General features: G+C 40.7%; 2 protein-coding genes and 1 long non-coding RNA gene across 21 annotated transcripts in view; 2 read left to right on the forward strand and 1 right to left on the reverse strand.

Moving 5' to 3' along the window:
• Positions 1 to 7,751, forward strand: part of APAF1 (apoptotic peptidase activating factor 1) — an 80,511-nt gene extending 72,760 nt beyond the window's left edge. For 2 of the 3 annotated variants that reach the window (XM_081822225.1, XM_081822226.1), the window contains one exon: positions 3,014 to 5,582. In XM_081822225.1, coding sequence (XP_081678351.1) covers positions 3,014 to 3,160 — 147 coding nt within the window. In that variant the 3' untranslated portion in view covers positions 3,161 to 5,582. Of the gene's footprint in view, positions 1 to 3,013 lie in introns of all 3 variants that reach the window. The other variant, XM_081822224.1, reaches the window with a different exon arrangement.
• A 7,639-nt stretch (positions 7,752 to 15,390) lies between these two features.
• The window catches only part of ANKS1B (ankyrin repeat and sterile alpha motif domain containing 1B), a 432,537-nt gene continuing 422,630 nt past the window's right edge, over positions 15,391 to 25,297 (reverse strand). For 12 of the 17 annotated variants that reach the window (XM_081822237.1, XM_081822236.1, XM_081822233.1 and 9 more), the window contains one exon: positions 15,391 to 17,267. In XM_081822237.1, coding sequence (XP_081678363.1) covers positions 17,157 to 17,267 — 111 coding nt within the window. In that variant the 3' untranslated portion in view covers positions 15,391 to 17,156. Of the gene's footprint in view, positions 17,284 to 25,297 lie in introns of all 17 variants that reach the window. The other 5 variants (XM_081822238.1, XM_081822235.1, XM_081822230.1 and 2 more) reach the window with 2 other exon arrangements.
• Positions 17,041 to 25,297, forward strand: part of LOC145721877 (uncharacterized) — a 33,865-nt gene continuing 25,608 nt past the window's right edge. The window contains exon 1 of the long non-coding RNA XR_014145870.1: positions 17,041 to 17,149. This is a non-coding gene — a long non-coding RNA (uncharacterized LOC145721877). The remainder of the gene's footprint in view (positions 17,150 to 25,297) is intronic.

Below are 25,297 nucleotides of genomic sequence, written 5' to 3' on the forward strand. Positions count from 1 at the left end.
TCTTTCGGTTGAAAGCAGGGAGTCTTGAGCTTCATTAACTGCTGAAAAACTTAACTGCTCAGCTTTGACACTGAGCTTCTAGAGACCATGTTATTTGATGCCCTGGGCCCCATAGAAGCCTATCACATAATTATGAATCTGGCTTACAAGATGTGATAACCATCAGTGACCAGATTTCCAGAGTTCTTGGAGAACCTTGAAATAAGCAGCAGAATAGGTATCTGTATTGTATGGGTTTATGTCTTAAAGGTGTAAGAACCTATAGCCTATACTTCAGTCTGTATGTTTAAGTGACAGGCTTTCTTCCCTCTGGTTTGATTACTAGCATGGTTAAACTGATTATGATATAGCCCAGCCTGCATCTACCCAGCATGTTAATGAGACTATCAAAAGCACAGAACAAATTAAAAGTAATAAGGAACAGCTGCTGTAGTGTCCAAAGAAATAGGCCTTTTGAGTCTGTTTACTAAGGAATCTAAGCTGTATAAATTGAATATCAGTAAGGTAAAGTAGATATCCAGTAGCTAAAAAGCTCTTAACTTTCAAAGTTATTTCTGTCTATAAAGTTAAAAAGTAATATAATTTAGCTGTTTGTGTTATGCCATGGAGTACATACTGTTAGAATGACAAACACATTAAACCATACTTATGAGAAGAAAGTCTGATTTGAAATATGGAACACATGGTGATAAATGCAGGTGTGCCATTACTTAGAGGCAACAGAATGTAATGGTCAGGAGAGTGAGTCTTGGGCAGATTGCCTAAGGTCAAAGCCTGGCTCTGCCCCTCATTAGCTTTGTGATTTTACACAAGATTATTTAATCTCTCTATGCCTTGATTTTCTCATCTGTAAAATGGGTATAATAATAACATCTATCTCAGAGTTGGGAGGGTTAAAGGAGTTAATACATGTTAATATACATAGTGTTAAAGGAGTTAATACAGCACCCTAAATAGTGTCACATAGGAGTAAATGTTAACTATTTTAATTCACTTTATTTCTTAGAGCAGTTTTAGGTTCACAGCAAAATTGAGCAAATAGTATAGAGTTCCTATATATCTCCTGCCCTGACACACGCACAGCCTCCCCCATTGTCACCAGAGTATCAGTAGAGTGGTACATTTGTTAGAATTGATGAACTTCAATTGGCGCATCATTAGCACCTTAAATTCATAGTTTACATTAGGGTTCACTCTTGGTATTGTTCCTTCTGTGAATTTTTCTTTTTAAGATTTATTTATTTATTTGGGAGAGCACGCGTGCATGAGTGGGGTAGGAGGGGCAGAGGGAGAGTGAGAGAAAGAATCTCAAGCGACTCCCTGATGACTGTGAAGCCTGACATGGGGCTCAGTCCCATGACTCTGAGATCATGACCTGAACCGAAATCAAGAGTTGGACGTGTAATGGACTGAGCCGTCCAGGCACCCCCATTCTGTGAATTTTGACAAATGTATAATGATATGTGTCCACCATTGTAGTATCATACAGAATAGTTTCATTGCCCTAAAAATTCCCTGTATTAGCTGCTATTTTTAATGTCATTGTTTTTTAGTCCATATTCAAGTTAGTGGCTGGTATAGTGTTTCCGAGTGGTTTGTTTGAATAGAGGGAAAGGTAGTGGGAGCACTAGATTAGGTACCAGAAACTGTTCCACCTCTGTCACCTGCTAGCAGTATCATCTTGGGCGACGAGGCCTTTCTTCTCTCAGAACCCTGGTTTCCTTATTTGTAAAATGAGACAGTTGAACTAGATGATCTCTAAAGGCCTTACTATCTCTATGATATGCTCTTAGTGACTAAAAACTAATGAGTCTTAAGTAGGTGGAATGTGTCCTCTGCAATCTTGTTTACATTGCTATTTTATAAAGCAAAATTGTCAGTTCTGAAAAATTTCAAGTTAGTACAAGTTGCTTCAGTGAGGTTTACTGAAGTCCATGGGGTATACTTTTATCAGTTACTATTACTGAGTGAACACAAATAGCTGACCCAGTCAACTGCTAGAATGCTAGGCACTGCCCCAGATACAAAAGTGAGTGACACCATTATTTTGTTCATAATACTCTGAATCTCGATGTGCGTTTTCAAAAGGTGGTCAGGTACATTGTCTCTTTTGCCCTTACTTTAGCTGTGAGATACATGGGTAAGCTTTATGATCTCCATTTCATAAATGACTATGAACACTGTTGTAATCTTAGCTAATTCAGTTATCGGGAGGAGAAAGGAAAGGATTTGGCCAGAGCACCTGCCTAATTTGAGATGTTCAATATTTATTTAGCAAATAAATCTATAGACTGTTTTGTAGAGAAACTTGGTCAATGGCTCTTGAATCATTCCTGGTGAAAAGGAAGATTCAGTAGAGAGAACATTCTATCTGGTAGCCTATAATAGAAAATAGTCTCAGTGTCTATCAGAATACCAGTCTGTGGGCGCCTCAGTGGCTCAGTCGGTAAAGTGGCTGCCTTCAGCTCACGTCATGATCTCAGGGTCCTGGGATCGAGCCCCACGTCGGGCTCCTTGCTCAGTGGGGAGCCTGCTTCTCCCTCTCACTCTGCTGCTCCCCCTGCTTGTGCTCTGTCTCTGTCAAATAAATAAAATCTTAACAACAACAAAAATACCAGTTTGTGTCTGCAAAGGGACGTTTTTAAAGAAAAGAGGGGCATTATTCTATCCATCCCAATGAGAAAGACATGCAGGCAGCAAAGTTCAGTGCAGTCATGGCTAGAGTGGACTTGTGCAGCCTTGTGTCTGTAGCTTTCAATAGGCTGCACAATTTCTCAGCATGCCTTGTGGTGGGGCTAGGTGTTCGGTAGCTATGAGGCAGTCACCAGGATTAATCAGGAAGGGCTGACCAGGTTGATTATACTATATTCAGCATTAAACCTTAGACTTTTTTCCCTGCTTTTGCTGAAGTTTGGGAGTGGGGAGGTGATAGGGTGAAGGATTCGGCTGGCACATACAGTTGTCACACAGAGTAATTACTAGTCTAATGAGAATTTTATTTTTCTCTGAACAGTGGTGGAATGTTGTCACTGGGGAGTCCTCACAGACCTTCTACACAAATGGAACCTATCTTAAGAAAATACACGTGTCCCCTGACTTCAAAACATATGTGACTGTTGATAATCTTGGTATTTTATATATTTTACAGATGTTAGAATAAAGTAGTTAAGGATTAATGTAAGTTGAACTTTTTAATTTTGAATTGGAAAAAATTCTAGTGAAACTCTCTGTATTTCGACTTTTTGTAAAGCTGTGAATTGTTTTGCAGTTATTGCATTCATTACAAAAGTGTTTGTGGTTGGATGAATAATGTTAATGTAGCTTTTTCCTAAATGAACGCACCTTTAATCTTGTTTTTCATAATCATCATCATTATTGTTAACAGTTTGTCCTTAAGGTGCAAATGAAAATGTAAATACGTACCTTATTATACTGTTCGTAAAATTCTCTCATGATGCATTCAAATTGGTTGACATAATTAATGAGAATAATTCGGAGGAAATATGTATTTTAATGCTATTATTATGCAGGCTGTGCCTCAGGATAGCAGACCTGCTTTCTGAACCACATTTACCCCAAAGGGCATAGTTCTCCCAATTACAATCTTGGGGCTTATTTGTACCCCTTAAATTTGCTTTAAAAATATTATGTCTGCCTGCAATGTTTCTTTTAATTCACTCAGTAAGTGAGTGTTGGATTTCAAAAGTTGTTTGAAGCAAAAGTTCTTGTGAAGCAAAAATTATACGTGTTGAAGAGAGTAGATTTTATTGGTTTACCTTTTCCTCATTAGCTGATGGCAGCTCTGTGCTTCAGTGGGACTCTAGTAGTCAGTCTCTGAGTTGGGTGCTGTCCTGCTCGCTCTGGTTTTTTATGTACCAGACTTGTTACTTGACTGAACTTGACCTTTTTAAATCCTCATTTTCTTCTTCTTCTTTTTTTTTTCCTTAAACAATTGTCCTGCAGTTGAATTTTTGTTAATTAGAGTAATTGGGGAGGAGCCAGTTTTCATTAAAGTTTGAACAGGATTTTTCTAAGAAATATAGTAAAAAAATCCATTTTCTTCTAAGTCTGTTTACTTAGATGAATGGCATTGTCAGTGCTGTTCTCAGTGAATTTCAAGAGAATTCTCTATGGTTTTCTATGCAGTAACAGAAGAGTTATCGTGACTCTGGAAGATGTCACTTTTAACCTACCAACTGTTCTATTTTCCTTCTCCTTTTCCCTCCTTCTCTCCTTCCTGTCCCTTCCTCCCTTTTTCCCTCCGAGGTTAATCAGGAAAGATAGCTCTTGACAGGGAAAAAGTACATCAGCATCAGTAACTAGCTTTTTTTTTAACCTCCTGATTAGGAACTTTAATTGCAGTTTAAATCTCCATTTCCCCTGACAATATATTGTTAAGGGAAATGGCAATAATTTAATAATAGATGTGGTTCATATAAGAAAATAACCAAAATTCAAAAATTTTGCTGCTGCAATAGGAACTAAATCAAATGAGTATTAGTGTTAATAGTAGGTAAGTAGTGAGCCAGTTTCTGTTGTTGGTGTGCATTAGATGTGGTGTAGGTAGGGGGGCCTCGACCACTCCAGATGTATTTTAGATTAAATATACTATTTAGTATTTAAGGGAGCCATAAATAAAATTATTAAGGAGGTTTGGCTTTTGTTTTTTTTATGATGGGTTGAGGAACTAGTTTATAGGCTTACTGTGATTTAAGCAAATGTGATGTGAAAATCTTAATTTTATGAAAAAGTTTCTGTAAATGATATATTGTGCTTAGAGTATCCAAATCATAATTTTGATTTGCATACAGTGTTTAGGAACTCATTTATAACTCAGAGTATAAAGTATTAACTTTTGGAATTAAAAGCCACTTGACTGTTAAAGTGTAGAACAAACATCGGCTTTTAAAAAACCTTGATTGGCTCTTGTCTTTAAAATGAAAAATGGGAAGAAAAGGTAACATGACAAAAAGGCAAGGTAAAAAACAAGGTAACTTGAAGTAAGAAGAGAAGCCTAGCATAATGGCGCTGCATGTTTCAAGGCAGCTCAAGTGGTCAGTCAAGGGGGGAGGGTTTTGTTTTATACTTGCAGATGAGCATTTTTCAAGCATTTTCCCTTGCTTTATTTTTTGTAATGGAAATTACATTGCATTTTATATATGTAAAGGTTTTTTTTACATTGTGTGTGTCTTGTATGTTTTGAAAACTTTTGTATTTATGATACAGGTCACATGTTTTTGTTTTTTGTTTTTTGCTTTGGTATACATTTTAACACATGAAGTAAAAAATTTATAAAAAATAAAATTTCTAAAATATTTTTGAAAAACATTTTCAATTGTTTCAGACTCCTTGCTTGTCCTTTGTTGATTAGAAAACAAATGTGAAAGATTCTTCAAACTAAAAGCTGTCATCCTTTCTATTAATGCTTTATCAACCATGTCTAATTCAATTTTATCAAAATTTTTTTTCCTCAGTTTCTCTCTGATGATTGCTACCTGGTGTGACTGGCATGATGAAGAACCTGTAAAGAAGAGAATTCATTTATTTATTCTTTCATTCAGTAAATATTTATTGAGATCTACCATGTGCCTGGCATTTTTGTAGGAATTGGGGATAGAAAAGTGAGCCAAACAGTCTTTTTCCTACTGCAGTTTAGGGCCAAGGAGAGGCAGAAAATAAGTAAGTAGAATCTATAGCATATTAGTTGGTATGTTTAAGTGGGGAGGTGAGGGGAGAAGCGTTTACAGTTTTAGATGGAGTTGCTCACTGAGAAGGTGACCCTTGAGTACAGACCTGAAAGGTGAGGGAGTGAGTCGTCCAGGTATCTGGAGAGATTCCCAAGGGAGAGCGCAGTGAGCGCCAAGACGGGACAGTGGGTGGGTTGCTCTGTTACAGAGCTGGCAAGGAGGCTGGGGTGTGGCTGGAGGTGGGTGGGGGTGGGGGGGAATGTTGACAAGAGGTGCATCACCATGCAGGGCCTCCTAGGCTACTGTGTGGACTTTTACTCTGAGATAGGAGATACTGGAGGAGTTTGGGCAGTGGAGTGATCTGACTTAAGCTTTAATTGGTTCCTCTGGCAGTGGGAAATTGAAAATCAGTTGAAAAGGGGGACAGGCAAGGGGGGAAGCAGGGGTACCAGTAAGAAGCTTTTGTAATAATCTGGGCAAAATGAAGGCAGCCAGATTAGGATGGCAGCAGTAGGGGTTGTGACAGTTGGATTCTGGATATATATATATGTGTGTGTGTGTGTGTATATATATATATATATATATATTTTAGATTTTATTTATTTGAGAGAGACAGATAGTGACAGAGCTAGTGAGAGAGAGCACAAGCTGGGAGGAGAGGGAGAAGCAGGCTTCCTGTGGAGCAGGGAGCCTGATGTGGGACTCGATCCCAGGACCCTGGGATCATGACCTGAGCCGAAGGCAGACGCTTAACTGACTGAGTCACCCAGGTGCCCCGGATTCTGGATATATTTTAATGATAAGAGTTAGTAGGATTTGCAGGTGGATTAGATAAAGGTTGTGAGAGTGACAAGTCAAGAATGATACCAAGGTTTTGGCCTCTTTGGCTTGAGCTCCTGGAAGATTAGAGTTGCCATTAACTGAGATGAAGATGGTTATGAAAGGAGCAGGGTTTTGGACATAGTAAGTTTGAGATGGCCACTAGACATCCAAGTGGGGATGTTGAGTAGGTGGTTGGATAAAAGAGTCTGGAGTTCATGGGAAAAATCTGCGATGGAGATAAATATCTGAGAATCATTAGTGAATTAAATGTATTTAAACCACAGGATCAGAGGAGATCAGCAGTGAAACAGGTGTTGATAGACAAGGTTGGAGACCTAAGCCAGAGTCCAGGGCAGTCTCAGCTTGGTGAGATGAGGAAGCAGCACAGGAGACTGAGAAGGACCACAAAGAATAAGAAGTGCAGCGTGGTGTGGTAAGTTACAGTGAATGCAGTGGGCGTGGGTCTCTTAACTCGATGTGATTTTGGGCAAAATTTCTTTATTGGTTTGTTTGTTCAGCCACCTGCCTGTCTTTCCCATATGGCTTGCATATCTGCATAGTGCCAAGCACTATTTTAAGTAGCAGCCAGGGCAATACATAAATACATTTTAGTTGTTGGGAGAGAACAGTAGATAGTAAGAAAACAAGAAAATATCAGCAATTGTTATCTGTAAAATGGGTATCCGTTCTTCTCATGGTTGTTGTAAAGATTTAATAAGATAATGCTCATGAAGTACTTACCTCAGTGCTTGGGCCGAGAAAGTGCTCAGTGAACATTCCTTGGTGTAATTCGGGTCCCGTCATCTTTGGCCTGGCAACAGTTCTCTGACTGCTGTCTCTGCCACCAGTTGTGTCCCTCTGCTTAATCTTTCCAAAGTGCTCATCTTAATCTTGTCATTTCTCTTTAAAACCCTGGACCTGCTGTGTGCTCTCTTGCTTCTGTGTCTTTGTATATGCTGTTCTGTCTTCTATACTGCCCATCTCCTGCCTAATTTTTTCCCCTGATTCCTTTTTATCCTTCATATATTCTTTGAGATAACCCTTCTGCTGAAGGTCTGCCCAGTCCTCTCATAGTGCCCTCTTTTCTCTGCCATGACTTTCGGCGCCCTGTGTTGTTTACTTACTGGAGTCCCTCATTAGATCGGAAGCTCCCTGAAGCCAGGTCTATGTCTTTTACACCACAGTCTAACATAAGGCTGGCTCCAGTTGGAGTCTCAATAAATATTTGTTGAATGACTGAAATTCTTGTATGTATGCTTGCATGCCCATAGCGCATTCTGTTCTCCCTCTGCACTAGGATATCAATAGGCTAATTAAGAAGTAGCACGTCACCAGCATTTTCTTTATCTTTCTGTTTTAGTTTGGCATTTTACTGTGAAGCATCATTAGAGGAAGGTAAAACTTCACTTGAATAAAAAGATTTGCTTCTAGATTATATGAAATGAATAAACATGTCCCTAAAGTGTTTAAGTTGGCAAGTACGGCAATCTGTTATTCAACATTATGTTATTATAATTTACTTACCGACCTTTAGAGGAGGAAATGATTTTCGAATAATTCTTGGTCTCTGAAGATTGTCCCTTGAATAGATTTCCTTGCTCATAACCCCTCCCCTTAAAACTATAGAGATACTATACAGTTATTAAATGCCTGAATTAGAATATCAGCTGCTGTGAGCTTAACCATAGAATTATTGTGTAGTTGTGTATATTCACGGGGAAGGGGCAGAAAAATGTGCATCAAACGTGGGACTCATCAGAGACCATGTCTTTGAAGTTATTTGGCATCAACAGCGTATTATTTCTAAGTCAGATGATGTAAGAAGACCAAAACTTGGGAAATTTTCATTTAAATTATGATTCAGGAAAATGAGCTGCTGGTGTTCATTCTAAATTCATTTATGAGGTCAGGCCTTCAGAACTGGGAATACTGCTTATCACAGAGAAGCGAACAGAAAATGTGCCTCTGTAATTTCCCATCACCCAGGGCTAGAGCAAGTAACTAGAGAGAGCATGCCAGGCCCAAGTTTGGGTGGGGTGGTTCTGAGCAACTGATCAAACTGGAAAACACCCAGTAGCTGAATGAAGCCTCCTGCTTAGTACAAGGTCTCTTGTGGGGAGCGGGAGCTCACCTTCTCACCATCCATTCAAATCTTCATTGCCTCCCCACTCGGGACTGCCCAGTCCTTATTGTCTTCACAGTACTTGAGTGGATTTGCAGACTTTGCAGTCCTAGCTTAGAGAGGAAGAACTACACCCCAGGCAGTTAATCGGTGAGAAAGCCAGTGCCACAGTCCAAATCTGATTTTCTTTTCTTTATAGAGAGACCAGACCCATTGGGCTACAAGTTGAATGTCAGTTTCAATTGGAAGTGGAATCCTCCTGGGTTTATGGCAGATGAACACCAGTCTAGGGGTCAAGGCTTGGGTTTTAGCAGCTGGGGAAGATTTTGGAGATCTATGTTTCTCATCTCTGATTCATCTTCAATTAGCAGTGATTCTAAACCCCTCACCTTGTGTTTATTTGCCCCACTCTGTCAAATAACTTTCTGAGATGTAACAAATCCTTTTTAGGAGGAAGGAAGGAGGAGCTATTAGTTTTTAGTTATTTAATTGAATCCTCACAACAAGGCTGCAAGGTATTATCTCTGTTGTCTAGATGTGGAAACTGGTGCAGAGAGGTTAAGTCACCAGAGCCCCACAGCAAAGTGGTGGAGCTGGGGTTTTGGTCCATGCAGTTGGCTGCCTCACTGAAGGCCCTGGGTGAGAGGATCCAAGAGCATCATTTCAGTTACGCACTTTAATTCATTATTCATTTCATTCATTCACATCATGTGTCACGACTGATCCTAAGTCCTGAGCTGTCGGAGGTGGTCCCTGCTCTTGAAGAGCTTCTACTTTTGGTATTCTGGTTAGCCCATCTCTGTGCCTGTAGGGATTGCTCTTTGAAAAAAGCAGCACGGTCCATTCTGATAGCCAAATGGATGGCAGAGGTTGGGGGATGTTTTGGGTTTGCCAGCACTTGGCTACTACCCAAAACATCTACTACCCAGCCTGGTCTCAAGTCTCAGATGATTCAAGCATTGAACAGGGAAGGTGGCAGCCTTAGGGCCTGCCCCCTGGAGATGCTTATTTCTCCTTTGAAACTCTTAGGGGGTTCATTTGAGATTGGCGGCAGCCCTGGGGTTAATGGATCCACGTGCCTTCTTCTGCCACCTGATTTCATATCCTTTTCTCCTTTTCCTTCCATTTGAAATGGTGTAACCTCACAGAGCCTCTGTTTCCTTGTTTGTCAAATAGGGACCACAACACTTGATTGCAGTTTTTTATGAGGCTTGAAAGATGTCAAGCATCCGATACAGGCTCAATAGCATTATTATCTTTTGTTTCAGTTATAAACTTCCATTCCTTTGCTGCCCATGTTTCCATGGTTTACAAAGTGGGAACCTGTGACTTTTGCTTTCTCCGGGCATCCTTTTCTACCTTATGGTAGATCTATCTTCTTGGCTGTTAGCTCCCAGGAGTCAGACTTTGTTCAGCAGGAAAGCTGTCATCTGCTTTCTTTTGAGCCGTCTGAAACTTTCCTCTTTTTGGGATATGCATGCACCCATGAGTAATGGAGGATTGGGATTGAGAATGGAGAAAAGACCTTGGGCTTACTGCTTGGGCTGGCACTTGGGAGTATGGTAGAACTCTGGCTTTGGCTGTCAAGTGCATCCAAGTTCAAATCCTGGCTGCACTAACGTCCTAGCTATGTGACCTTCAGCAAATGTTTTAATCTCAAGGACCTGCTTCCCAGGGAGCCCCTGGTATGGAGACTTATATGTGCTGCCCAACTTCTCAGAGAATCAGGAGGGGTCCTCATCCATCCAGGGGTGAAGCTTCTTACACTTTGTTGCCCCAAAATTATCTGGGAAACTTAAAAACCTCCCTAAACCCGGACCTCATCCCGGGCCAATTAATTCAGAATCTCTGGAGATGGGACCCGGGCATCTGTATTATTTTAAAGTTCCCCAGGTGATTCCAGAGTGCAGTGGAGGTTGTTCTGTCGCCCTTGATGGCCAGGCCATTGCCAGTTCTTCTGTCCAGCTGCCAGCTACACTTTGATGACTGCTTCTACAGTGTGCTCCAGTACCTGCTCCGTCATGACAGCCTCAGGAGTGTTGCTGGGTAGCACAGACGTTTAGCATGCCTGTTGTATTAACACAGATGTGAGGATCTTTCCTGCTTGGATTTGATGGCTAATTTATAGAGCAACGCTTTTAGGGTTATTACCATCAATTCCTCCTCTGGTCACGGCTTTCTCTATCCAGGTGTCTCACTGGTGTGTACTTGCTTTCACTTTTTACCTAGTGCCATGATTATTCCCATCATGGCAGACTCCCTTTTCCTCACTGACAACTCCTAAATTTTTAGGAGGCTGCATTGTGCTCAGCTAAAATCAACAGCTACATTGTCCAGCTGCCTATGTAGGGGTGGCAAAGAGTTGTGGCTTGAAGCTTCCAGGAAAGCTCCTAAAAGATTGCCTTACTCAGTTGGGAGGCAGGAGACCTTAGGTCATTATCATTCTTTTTATTGTCTGGAATGTGGATGCGCTGGATAATGTTCCAGCAGCCATTTTTTGACCATGAGGTGACCTTACAGATGCCATATGCTAAGGATGACAGAATAGGAATGTAGAAGGAGCTTGTAGACCTCCCATTCCAGCCCTGTAATATTTCTGAAGTTCATGTTACATGAGAAAAAATGCAACCCTTCCCTGTTTAAGACACTGTTATTTCTGGTCTTTGCTACTAGTCCCTAAATTCAGTTTCTGATACTAAATAACCAACCTGGTGTCTAAGAGCAGTCCAACAAATGTCAGTGACTCTGCATCTCTGCTTCCTCCACCCCCTCACTCTAGCCACAAACACACTGTTCCTCCTCTGATAAGTAACTGGACATCTAGTAGCTGTGAGGCTGTTGAAGCTTGGTGGAATCTCAGAAAGTCATAAAGAAGTGATGCATGGATCACGCCCAGCCCACAGATGAGTTTTATTTGGCCCACACTTAAATGCTGAATTTGTTGCCAGCATTTGAAAACTGGTGATTTTGCATAAATACTGATTTCTTAGAAAATCTGTTGACCCAGGGTCTTCATTTCTGCCTGGGAACAGTCAGCTGAAAGTAAGTAGCACGTGCCCCCTGAGATGAGGCAGGTGCTCTGTGGATCATCACAGCCCCCCTCACTCATGTCACCTGTGTGGCTCTGAAGCCATATGAGTTTGCAACTTTCCACCTCCCTACCCAGACACACACCCCAGAAATGGCCTGCTCAAATGGTATTCCTCAATTTCCTGTGCCTTTCTTCCCAGTCTCCCTTGACTCAACACTTAGCACATTGGGGTTTTTGTTTTTGTTTTTGTTTTTCTCTCAGAAAACTGAGCCTGCACTTTTGATAAGTGGAGAGAAATCAGCCTCTCAAATGTCAGAAAACAGCTGATGTTGCTTCTTACTTGGAGGCGTCTTGACTTCCCTTCTCACATGTCTTATTGAGGAGAGGCAGTAAGAGGGCGAGCTGCAGGCTCCTCAGGGAGCAGCTGTTGGGATGCTTGATTGAGGCACTGAGATATCCAGAGGACAATTGAGTATTGAATATGGATTGCTTTGAACAGCTTTTATTACCATGTCGTGAGTAAGAACAACTCCATCTCAGCTTGCTTATACTGTCCTCTGACACATAACTTAGATGTTTCCTAAATGGCAGTACTTGGAAGATGCGCATTAGCTCTGCTGTGCTTGTGAAGTCTGTTCTGTGACATGCATGTTCCTCAGCTGTCTGAACCCCTGAAAAAACCTCAGCTGTTGGGGTGACCCTAATGGAGCTGTTCAGTGCAGAGTCTCTGTTTCAGTCTGACATAAGTCTACATCCTTGGTCATTAACTACTCTTGGAAAGTTAAATGCCTATGCAGCTTTTACAAACCTAGGTCTCTGGGGTTTTAGAGAGTAAAACAAAAACTATTTCGATGATAAATAATTTGTAGCTGTAATTCTTTTTTTTTTTTTTTAAGATTTTTATTATTTATTTGCGAGAGAGAGAATGAGAGACAGAGAGCATGAGAGGGGGGAGGGTCAGAGGGAGAAGCAGACTCCCCGCTGAGCAGGGAGCCCGAAGTGGGACTCGATCCTGGGACTCCAGGATCATGACCCGAGCCGAAGGCAGTCGCTTAACCAGCTGAGCCACCCAGGCGCCCCTGTAGCTGTAATTCTTTATGAGTTATACACAGTGTGCAATGTGTTGGGTCAGGAGTGATCATCTTTGCATTAGCAATTCTAAATAGAATGGTGCCACAATGAACACAGAGCAAGTTCTCAGTGAGTAGACTGACCTGGGATGGAGAGAGGAAACAGTTAAGTGGAATTGGTATTCCTAGGTCTGTACCAAGTTCTTTGGGTTAATTCCCCCACAAAAATAAGACCTGGCTCATGGGTACTAATGGAATTCCACAGTATGCAGGATAGTGATTGGGCAACGAGCCTAAGGTAATTCTCTGCCTGCTTTGGAGCTGGTTTCTGTGGGAAGCAGGACTCTGTTGCTGGGGCACCAGATGCTGGGTTCATTTGTACATTTGCACAGACAGCAGCAAATGGGCGTGGGGTGGGCTAGGTGTAGGAGGGACAGGAATGGAGTAGGGGGCAGGTTGATGCAGCCTCAGTGCAGGTAGGCTCTGCTGGCCTGTGTTGGCTCGTTCCCCAATTATATTTTAAGAAAATGTGTTTATTACTGTCAGATTGCTTGATTTTGCTAAGAAACATAGTGAATACCTTATATAAAAAGAGAACTGAAAAACTTAATGTCTTAAAAAAAGGCTTTATTCCATATGGACTTCTGAACATGGTCATTATATTCCAGTTCTGTGGGAGAAGAATGAACTCTGGAGGCTAGCCCACTTATCACATTTTCCTTTCTTTTCAGAAGTAGCTTAGGAGCAATGTTACTTGGGGTCCAAGTGTGAATTTTTATTTTTGAGAATTTATCCATGTGTTCATTATCTAAGCCTGTTTTCTAGCCCATCATATCCAAGTATTATATACCCCAATATCTAACAGAAAATCTGGTATGTCCTGAGAGAAACCACTGCCATGACTTATTAATGAATTAACTGGGCATAATTTTCATAGGGTTCATTCACCCAAACTTATCATAGAATATAATGTAAGAAAAAAATAGAGTAATTGAATTAAAGTTCTTTTTTGGAATAATATTAGCATTCAAGGATCCCCATCCCCCATGGATACTGCAGTTACTAATGTGTCAGACTTCCCCTTCAAGAAATCAGCTGCATATCCCTTCTTCATTATGTGGGCTGGCTCTCTTCTATTTGCCCCTCAGACCTCTCCTACCTCTTCCCTGCCCTGTGTAGACCATATCAATGGGCTCCTTGTACTCTGGCTTTCAGTGGGTTCAGGTAATGTGGGGTGGAGAGTGAGATCAGGGTATTTTAATCCCTGGCTCCCTCCCTGAGGGCCACTACAGCTGGCCATGTCCCTCAGCCTGTCTGGCAGCCCCCTCCACACAGCCTTCTCCTTTCCCATTCTCCCTCAGGCAATTACCATCCCAGGGACACTGTTCCACCCGTCTGTTTCCCTACATGCTGCCAACACCTATGTAAGTATTCTATTTATTAAACTCTTAAAATATCCCAATTGGAATGTGCCATCTGCTTCATGCTGGGACCGTAACTGATACAAATAAGCATTTGATCCACAGAGAGAAGAGGACTGCTGACCTCTTGGTGGTTACCAAAGATAGAAAGGGGCCTAATTAGCCCAGTTGAAGCATTACCATCTAAAATCCCAGCCCAAACCTTTCTTCAGGAAGCCTGCCCTTTCTGCCTCTGTGGTTGTGGTCCCCTCTCAGGTTGGTTTTATGTTTTCAAAGCTGTGTGTCTGCGCATGTCAGGCTGGTAGCACCCTGTTTGTTTTGGTGTGTGTTTCAAAGAGTAACAGACTTAGATCCAGCAGTGCAGGGGAGATCTCCTGAAAGTCACAGGATATGGAATGTGAAACGTTGATCTTTCCAGTATCTCTAACATGGCCCTATATCACTTGACTTGCAGCTGGCACATGTATTTTAGAAAAATGGAAGGATTGATGTTGTTATGTAATGTTTTAACCCCTACCAAAATTCATATGTTGAAGTTTAATCCTCCAATGTGATGGTATTTGGAGATAGGCCTTTGGGAGATAGTTAGGTTAGATGGGGTCATGATGGTGGGGCTCTCAGAATGGGATTAGTGCCCTTATAAGAAGAGACACCAGAAAGCTTGCTGCTCCCCCACTCTCTGTGCATGCATGCTCGTGCATACACATACACACACACACAAAGAGGTCATATGACCACACAGCAAGATGGTAGATGCCTACAAACCAAGAGAAGAGCTCTCAGAGAGAAACCTTGATCTGCCAGCATCTTGATCTTGGACTTTCCAGCCCTCAGAACTGTGAGAAATAGATTTGTTGTTTAAGCCACACAGTCTGATATTTCGTTTAGCAGCCCAACCTGACACAAACGTGTAGATGTTTTTGCAAACAAGCTATTTGTATTGTCCCAGGCAAATGATCTATTTGGGTGGTCCTTGCTCTTTTAGAAATTTGTTTGGGAATTTCTCCTTGTAGCCTACTGTAATATTTAAAGACATTGGAAATTTTTTGGCTGAAACTTAAGCTTTAATAAAAGGCCCATGTATCTTTCTCAGACTGGTTGAACTTAGAAATGAGTAAATTTTCTCAATTTGCCAATTAAAAAAGCCCTTTAGCTATAGATGTTGAGGAGGCTGGGCCTTTGGTTTTTTTCCTAAATGGAAGTGGGAAGGTGCTCACAGAATGATGCCAAGCACCGGTGGCTGTACAATTTCCATTTTATTTTGTGTGCTTTTTTTAATAGGATATAAATAATGACAAAAATTACAAAATTTATAACTGGAAGCCCAAGCATATTTACACATATGTTTCTGTTTCAGCAAAGCTACTATTTACTTTGCTCCTATACAATTACCTTTTGGTACCATATTTCAGTGTTATTTTTACTCTCCATTTACTACATACATATCAACAGTGAATAGGCAAAATATATACAAGGAACTGTTCAGGTCAAGTAATTTAATATTGTATTAAAATTCTTCAACACTGAACTAAATCCATATACATTTGTCAGTTTGAAATAAAATTTAATTATCTTTCTTTAAAACTCACCAACTGATGAATAACTAATAATCCTCAGGTTTGAAATAATATTGGTTAATAAAAAAACATTAAGACAATCCCACAATTTATCAGTATCGCTATAATGAACTTCAAAATGATTCACAATATGATCAGTTAGAACAATATATGTTAAAATGTTATTTTTTCTATAATGATATCGGTACTGTTTATATAATTTGATTCTACATAAATATACATTATGGAATCATACAAATACTCCACAGAGACATTAAAAAAATTAAAATACCTTAAAGAAATGTAAGTAAATTTTATTTAATCAAATAGTAAGCAAACATTTATTTGTTTCAAGAAAAGAGTTTTATTACTTTGGAATCTCTCTCTTTTTTTTTTTTTTTTTTGTATTTTTTTCTAGAAAAAAATTTTTGCAATAGAATTTTACTAACACCTTTCTCAAACAAGGTTTCCATGACAGAAATCTTGACAGCAGGAGCCCTAGTTTTTTTTTTTTTTAACGTTTTCTTTAAAACACTGTGAAAGTTAAAAAAAAAAAACAATCTTTGCAGCTTATGGCTGCGTCAGCACTTTCGGTTGGATGCCAGTCTGCTTGCCCTAATCTCCTGCTCTGGGGAGTGTCATCAGCACTTTGCCACACCCAAGCCAGTCCTCTTGGTGGTAGCAGTAAAAATTTAGTTACTTGAAATGAAACCAGAAACATCCCTCACAACTAACCTAGTTTTCTTATCAGTGCATTAATGAAACATTCTTTTAATAAAAATATTTAATACAAGACACATTTTTCTGTGCATAATAAATTCCTCTGTTTTGAATTATTCTTAAATTTTTAATCAATCCATAGATGTAAATGTTTTCTTTATCTGACATGGTTGATTACATATAAAATCCACAAATATAGAAATTGGGAAACAGGATTTCCTGGCAATCATAGGGGTGGTTTTGTCCTTATGCATGAAATGATGCTCAGTGATACAATTTTACAGATGTTTTATGGGGGTAGTTCTGTTCTGATTCTACCTTTAAAACTGCTGACTGTGAAAAATCCAAGATTTTTTATACTTTTAGGCAGTATTAGAGATCCCCTGTACCTTTTCTTTTTTTTAAAGGTATTATCCCCAAATTCAGCAAAGCAGTGTTGGGGGCAGAGTCATTAGAAATACCTTGGGTGGTGGCAGGGAGGGGAGTCGGGAGAGTCAGCGAAAAATCTCAACTCATGCCTCTCAGGGGTTACGGCTGGAAAGTCTTGGTTGCATACTGGTGCAGAAAGAACGTCCCCAGGAATGGCCAGCGGCCTTTCGCCTGTGACAAGGCCACACAAACAGAGCAGTCTTCCTCCTGGGCTGGGTGGAAACTGAGGCGCGAAGGGAAGCCTGCTCCGGGACTGCTCAGCGTGCAAGGCACCGCGAGGACAGGAGGATGGTGAGTATCAGAAAATTGTGGTTTCATACTTGGTATTAATTCCTCTCTTGGCTTCTTGTCCCGGCTCCACAATCCACGGCAGATTGGCCAGAGTCTTTTGCTCAGATGGGTCGATCTGCTTTAAAACAGAAAGGCTGATGCCTGTTATACGATACCTGTACCGGGGTGTAAACATGCTTCCTAACACTTCTTGGAAACCAACACTAGGCCTTTACAGGACTGCAGTCCTGTCACAGACCAACAGGTATGTGAGAATTGTGTGTTTGTCCTTCTCATACATGTTTATTGCATAAGGACTGTATGCAAGGCATTCAAAGGGTGGGTGGTGAATGAGTCCTGGCCCTTGCTCTTGAAGGCACACAGATGGGGAGCAAACACAGAAGCACTTTGATACTGAGAAGGGGGATGGATGGAGGGAGGCTGCTCTGCGGTTAGGGAGCCAGGGGACTTCCTAGAAGAGGTGAACCAGGTTATGTCACTCTCCAGCCCTCAAGCCTACAGTAGTTTCTGTTACAGAATAAACCTGAATTCCTCAAGGTGAAGTCTAGCCACACTGACTTTGCTTCTACCTGCATGCCAAGACCACACCCTTTGCTCTGCGGGAATGCCTTTCCCCAGACACCTGCATGCCTACATCATCTCCTCACCTATTCACCCAATACAAAATAGCATCCTAACTTTTCTGCTCTCCTCTTTAGCTCTAGTCTTTATAATCCTATGCCACATACATCATATTTATTCCTTCATCCTCCACTGCAGTGTACGGTTTTGTTCTCTTCACTGTTTCCCCCAAACTTAGAAAACCTCCTGGCAACCCAGTAAATAATAGTAGGTACACAATAAATACTTACTGAATAGATATTATAAGAGAATGAGGTAATGTCTAAACAGCTGGAGGACGAGCTAGAGTTTGCCTGGTGAGGGGGCAAGGAGAGAGGGAACAGCATGTGCAAAGCTCCTGTGGTAAAGAGAAGTGGCAGGTTGAGAACTTGCAGTTAGTTAGTTCACAGAGTGGAGATGGGAGGGTGAAAAGGTGAGCAGGGCCAGGTCAAGCTGAGCCTTGAACCAGACTGAGCTGAGCTATAAAATGGTTAAAACCACGTTTTAGCCCCTGTGCACACAAAGTCAAACAGGCCATTCCTGGGTAATGCTTGAGCTGTGAGCTCGCAGGAGGGGCCTTGGAGGGAGTTTTTCACCACACTGCTGCCTCATCTTTTAGTGTTTCCACATCTGCCCTGGCCCTGGCCACCTGCTCTGCTCAGGAATGCTGGGGCAAGGAAGCCTGGGAAGGTCTCTCTTATTTCTCTTGTGCTGTGAGCTTTGGAGCCTCATGAAAGGCTATGGGATCCATGCCCTATGGCTACCTTCCAACATGAATTGATTGTATCTCCACAGAGCTGTGGGAAGGACTTCACATATTCTTAGGATCATGGAATATTTCTCAACAATAAACAACTGGACCTGAGGGAAATGGAACATGGACACCAGTTGAGAGGGATGGGATGTTGAGGCAGTTAAAGGACATCAATATTCACTATATATTTTCATATTTCTCAGTGAAGGCTTTTCAATGAATATTTAACAAGCCCTCATGGCACCCAACCTAGTTGTGCTCTTCTGGAAGTTTATGGAGACCAGAGTAAAGTCAGATGGAGGCACCTGCCATGAACAGATTTATCCAGGCCATATGAGAAAGAATATAATAGTCTAACAGGTAATCCAAAAATATTCTGAAAATTCCTATACATTTAACTTAGTTTTTTTTTTGGGGGGGGGGACGAGATAAATAATGAACAACTCTCCATCAATAAATGCTATACAGAATTAAAACTGGGTATACACTTGAGTGTGACTAGGTATCTATCTCAGAATGGATGGCCCAGGAAAAGCCTCTTCATGCAGCTGAGACTTGAATGACAAGTGGGAGTCAGCTGTGCAGAAATATGGGGGATACCATGATAGGTGGAAGGAACAGGTGACACAAAGGCCTCAGGTAGGAGTGAGTTTGGTCTGTTCCAGGAATAGGAAGGCCTGAGCATCAGAGAGAAGCATTGTGGGAAATTAGGTTTAGGTACTTGGGGCAGTGGTGCCATGAACTGGTTTGTGTTTTAGGATCACTTTGGTTGCATAAGGAAGACTGTTAGGACATGTACTGCAATAGTTCTGGAGTAGTGGTGGTAGCCTGGACGAGAAGAGTGAGGAAATAGAGAGGAATGGGTGGATCTGAGACATGTTTTAGGGGTTGAGTAGATGGAATCTGCTCATGTATTGTACACAGTGGATAGAGGAAGACAGGAAGTAAGGACGACCTCTGGATTTGTGCCTTGAGCAACATGGTGAATGGTTATGCCATTTACTGAGCTCGGAAAGACAGAATATAAATAGTTTTGAGGGAAAAATCAAGAATTCTGTTCTGGGAACTTCCAGGGAAGATGGCAGAGGAAGAGAATCCTAGGCTCACCTCATCCCATGGATACACCTAGATAACACCCACATCAGTGAAAATAACCCAGAAAATGACCTATAGATTGGCAGAAAAGACCTTTCACAGGTAAATGTAGAAAAGAGGCCACATTGAAGAGGGTAGAAACAACAGAGATGTAGCTGGGAGCCAAACACTTGCAGGACCTAAGGGAGGACTGCTGTGGGTGCAGAGGGGAGAGGAGCAGACCCTACACCAGGCACCTCAGGCACAGAGGACCTGCACTGGGAAGATGAATTCCCTTATCATTTGGCTTTGAAAACCAGAGTGTTAACTTAACATCGTGAGTTCTTACAATCAGTGGGGCTTAACACCTGGAACTTTGAAAAATCAGTGAGCCAGAGAGTGATAGGAAACTGAGTCCCTGCCCTTAAAGAGATAGCATAACAAACAGCCCCACCAAGATACAGCAGAGAAGTAGCAGTTTGAAAAACACCTGGGGTATATAGGAGGGAGGGAGATTTGTTTACTAATCTGAGAGCATGTGCTGGAGGGGCAGAGATCTTTGGGAGACTTCTTCAAGAACAAAAGAACTGGTAGGCACCATTTCCCTCTCCCACTCCCCAGCCTAGATACAGGTACACCTGTGTGAACCACTGCAGCAAGAACACCCTCCACCTACCTTGCTAGCAGCATGCCCTGCCCTCACACTCTCCTGTGGTCCCCACCCCCCAACCTGGCCTTGGCGATTCCATCCAAAGCAACGCCACAAGCATAGCAGTATACAAGCAGCCCTGACGGGTCAGCACCACCTCAGAGGGACTCCTGCCCTGGGGAAAGGGGAATAAAACCACAGAAGCAATCTTACGGCCCGAGGAGTGGGCTGGGGGCAGATAACTGGTCTGACTACAGGCCCCACTCACCAACAAAAACTTCTCATGGGACAACACAGGGAGAGTGCCCTGCAGTGCGGTGCTTCTGCAGTTCTGGAAAATACCTGGCCTAACCCAACTCAAGCCCAAGGCTGCCCCAGACTGGCTCACTAACAACACAGGGAACCAAACCCTGCCCGCAACAGGTAAAGAGAGCCATAGAAGACAACTGGACTGAAGGCAAAAGCAGCTCAGCCACAACAGTAAGGTGCACACAATGCCCATAGGTGATACCCCATAAGTGCCAGGTTCTGATAGAGGGACATTGCACTGCAGGGCACTATAGGACCTCTTCTTTATAAGGCCTCTAGTTTCAAGAGCAAGAGACATAGCTAACTTTCCTAACACATAGAAACAGACACAGGGGGTTAGACAAAATGAGGAAACAGAGGGATATGTCCCAAATGAAAGAACAGGACAAAATCACAGCAAGACAGCTAAACTCTTGGAGATTAGCTAACGGAGATAATATGCCTGATACATAATTTAAAGTAAAGGTCATAAAGGTACTTACTGGACTTGAGAAAAGAGAACAGGACCTCAGTGAGACCCTCAACAAAGAGATAGAAAACATAAAAAAGAACCAATCAGAGATGAAGAACCCAATAACAAATTAAAAATATACTAGAGGAAATAAACAGACTAAAGGAAGTAGAAGAATGGATCAGTGATGTGGGGGACAGAGTAATGGAAAGAAATCAAGCTGAAAAGGAGAAAGAAAAAAGATTAACAAAAAATGAGAATAGATTAAGGAACTGAGTGACACCATTCAGTATAATAACACTGCATTACAGGGATCCTAGAAGGAGAAGAGAGAGAAAAGGGGGCAGAAAATTTATTTGAAGAAATAATAGCTTAAAACTTACCTAATTTTGGGAAGGAAATGGAAGTCCAGATCCAGGAGGCACAGAGAGCCCCCAACGAAATCAACCCAAGGAGGTCCACACCAAAACACATTGTAATTAAAATGGCAAAAGTAGTGATAGGGAGAGAATTTTTAAAGCAGCAAGAAAAAAGAAAACAGTTACATCCAAAGGCAGCCCCATAAAGCTATCAGCTGATTTTTCAGAAATTTTGCAGACCAGAAGAAAGCGGCATGATATATTCAAAGTGCCATAAGAAAAAACTTCTAACCAGCAAGGCTATCATTCAGAATAGGAGAGAGAAAGAGTTTCCCAGACAAAAGTTAAAGGAATTCATGACCACTAAACCCGCTCTACAAGAAATGCTGAAGGGGACTCTGAGTGGAAAGACCATAAGCAAGGAGTAAGAAAAGTAGGAAGCACAAAAGCAGTAAAATTAAGTATATCTATAAAAATCAGTTAAGGGATTCACAAAATAAAAGGATGTAAAATATGACACCTAAAATGTGGGGGAGGGCGCTGGGTGGCTCAGTTGGTTAAACGTCTGCCTTCGGCTCAGGTCATGATCCTGGAGTCCCTGGATCGAGTCCCGCATCAGGCTCCCTGCTTAGCAGGGAGTCTGCTTCTCCCTCTGGCCCTCCCCCTCTCATGCTCTCTCTCTCATTCTCTCTCTCTCAAATAAATAAATAAAATCTTAAAAAAAAAATGTGGGGGAGAGAGGAGTAAAAATTTAGTGCTTTTAGAATGGGTTCAAACTTAAGTGACCATCAACTTAATACTCACTGCCATATGCATGTCATATACAAAACTTATGGTAACTACACAACAAAAACAGTAATAGATACACAAAATAAAGAAAAAGGAATCCAACTTTATTACTAAAGAAAGCCAGCAAACCATGAAGGAAGAGAGCAGGAGAAGAAGAGAGAACTACAAAACAAGTAACAAAATAGCAATACCTACATACCTGTCAATAACTATGAATGTAAATCAAATAACCTAGGGTGATGGAATGAATAAAAAAGCAAGACTCATGTATATGCTGCCTACAAGAGACTCAGACCTAAAGACACATACAGATTGAAATGAAAATGAAAGGATAGAAAAGCATTTATCATGCAAATGGAAGTGAAAAGAAAGCCAGGCTAGCAATATTTATTTCAGGCAAAACAGACTGTACCAAGAGACAAAGAAGGACACTACCTAATCATAAAGAGAACAATCCAACAAGAAGATACAACAATTGTAAATATTTATGCAGCCAACATGGGAGCACCCAAATACGTAAAGCAGCTCATAACAAATATAAAGGAAGTAATCAATAGTAATACAATAGTAGTAGGGGACTTTAATACCCCACTTACATCAATGGATCATCCAAACAGAAAATCAATAAAGAAACAGTTGCTTTGAATGACACACTGGACCAGATGGATTTAACAGATATAATCAGAATATTCCATCTTAAAACAAAATACACCTTCTTTTCAAGTGCACATGGACCATTCTCCAAAACAGATCATGTGAGGCCACAAAATAAGTCTCAACAAATTCAAAAATACTGAAGTCATACCATGCATCTTTTCTGACCACAACACTATGAAACTAGAAACCAACCACAAGAAAAAAGTCTGGAAAGAACACAAATACATGGAGGTTAAGTAACATACTAAACAATGAATGGATCAGCCAAGAAATCAAAGAGAAAAGAAAAAAAAATACATGGAGACAAATGAAAATGAAAACCCAATGGTCCTAAATCTTTGGGATGTACCAAAAGCTATTCTAAGAGGAAGTTTATAGCAATACAGGCCTGCCTCAAGAAGCAAGAAAAATTGCAAACAATGTAACTTTACACCTAGGGGAGCTAGAAAAAAACCCAAACAAAACCAAAACCAGCAGAAAGAAGGAAATACTAAAGATTAGAGCAGAAATAAATGAAATAGAAAATTAAAAAACCAACAGATCAGGAGATGGTTCTTTGAAAAGATCAACCCAATTGATAAACCTCTAGCCAGACACAGCAAAAATAAAAAAGAGAGGACTCAAACTCAAAAATGAAAGAGGAGAAATAACAACTGACACCACAAAAATAAAAAAGAATTATAAGAGAATATTATGAAAAATTATATGCCAACATGTGGGACAACCTAGAAGAAATTAGATAAATTCCTAGAAACGTATAACCTCCCAAAACTGAATGAGGAAGAAATAGAAAATTTGAACTGACCAATTACCAGCAACAAAATTGAATCCGTAATCAAAAATCTCCCAACAAATAAAAGTCCAGGACCAGACAGCTTCACAGGTGAATTCTACTGAACATTTAAAGAAGAGCTAATACCTATTCTCAAACTTTCCTAAAGAATAGAGGAGGAATGAAAGCTTCCAAATTCATTCTCTGAAGTCCTCATTACCCTGATACCAAAATCAGATAAAGACACTATGAAAAAAGAGAACTACAGGCCAATATCCCTGATGAACATTCATGCAAAAATCCACAACAAAACACTGGCAAACCAAATTCAACAATACATTAAAAAAAATCACTCACCACGATCAAATGGGATTTATTCCCGGAATACAAGGGTGGTTCACATTTGCAAATCAGTATGCTACATCACATCAATAAGAGAAAGGATAAAAACCATATGATCATTTCAAAAGAAGCAGAAAAAGCATTTGACCAAGTGCAATATCCATTCATGACAAAAACCCTCAACAATGTAGGTTTAGAGGGAACATAACTCAACATAATAAAGGCCACATATGAAAAACCCACAGCTAACATCATACTCAACAGTGAAAAACAGATTTGTTCCCCTGAGATCAGAAACAAGACAAGGATGTCCACTCTCACTTTTATTCAACACAGTACTAGAAATCCTAGCCTGGGCAATCAGACAAGAAAAAGAAGTGAAAAGCATCCAAATTGGTAAGGAAGAAGTAAAACTTTCATTATCTGTAGATGACATAATACTATGTATAGAGAACCCTAAAGACTCCAACAGAAAACTACTAGAACTGATAAATGAATTCAGTAAGGTCGCATGATACAAAATCAATATACAGAAAACCACTGCATTCCTATACACTAATAATGAGGTAGCAGAAAGAGAAGTTAACAAAACAATCCCACTTACAATTGCACCAAAAATAATAAAATACCTAGGAATAAACTTAAACCAAGTAGGTGAAAGATCTAAAGTCTGAAAACTATAAAACACTCATGAAAGAAATTGAAGACACAAACAAATGGCAAGATATTCCATGCTCATAGATTGGGAGAATAAATATTGTTAAAATGTCCATATCACCCAAAGCAATCTACAGATTTAATGCAATCCCTATCAAAATACCAACAACATTTTTCACAGAACTAGAACAAACAATCCTAAAATTTATATAGGACCACAAAAGACCCTGAATAGCCAAAGCAATCTTGAAAAAGAAGAACAAAACTGGAGGTATCACAATCCCAGATTTCAAGTTACACTACAAAGCTGTAGTAATCAAATCAGTATGGTACTGGCACAAAAACAGACAGATCAATGGAACAGAAGAGAGAGAGACCAGAAATCAACCCATGATATGATCTATTAATCTTCAGTAAAGGAGGCAAGAATATGCAGTGGGAAAGAGTCTCCTCAACAAATGTTGCTGGGAAAACTAGACAGCTACATGCAAAAGAATGAAAGTGGCCCACTTTCTTACCCATACACAAAAATAAACTCAAAATGGATTAAGGACCTAAATGTGAGACCTGAAACCATAAAAATCCTAGAAGAGAGCACAGGCAGTAATGTCTCTGACATCAGCCATAGCAACATTTTTCTAGATACATCTCCTGAGGCAATGGAAACAAAAGCAAAAAAATAAACTACTGGGACTACATCAGCGTAAAAAGCTGCACAGCAAGGGAAACAATCAA

This window comes from Leptonychotes weddellii, chromosome 5 (assembly GCF_054177405.1).
Source record: "Leptonychotes weddellii isolate Sample4059 chromosome 5, ASM5417740v2, whole genome shotgun sequence".
NCBI classification, from domain to species: Eukaryota; Metazoa; Chordata; class Mammalia; order Carnivora; family Phocidae; genus Leptonychotes; species Leptonychotes weddellii.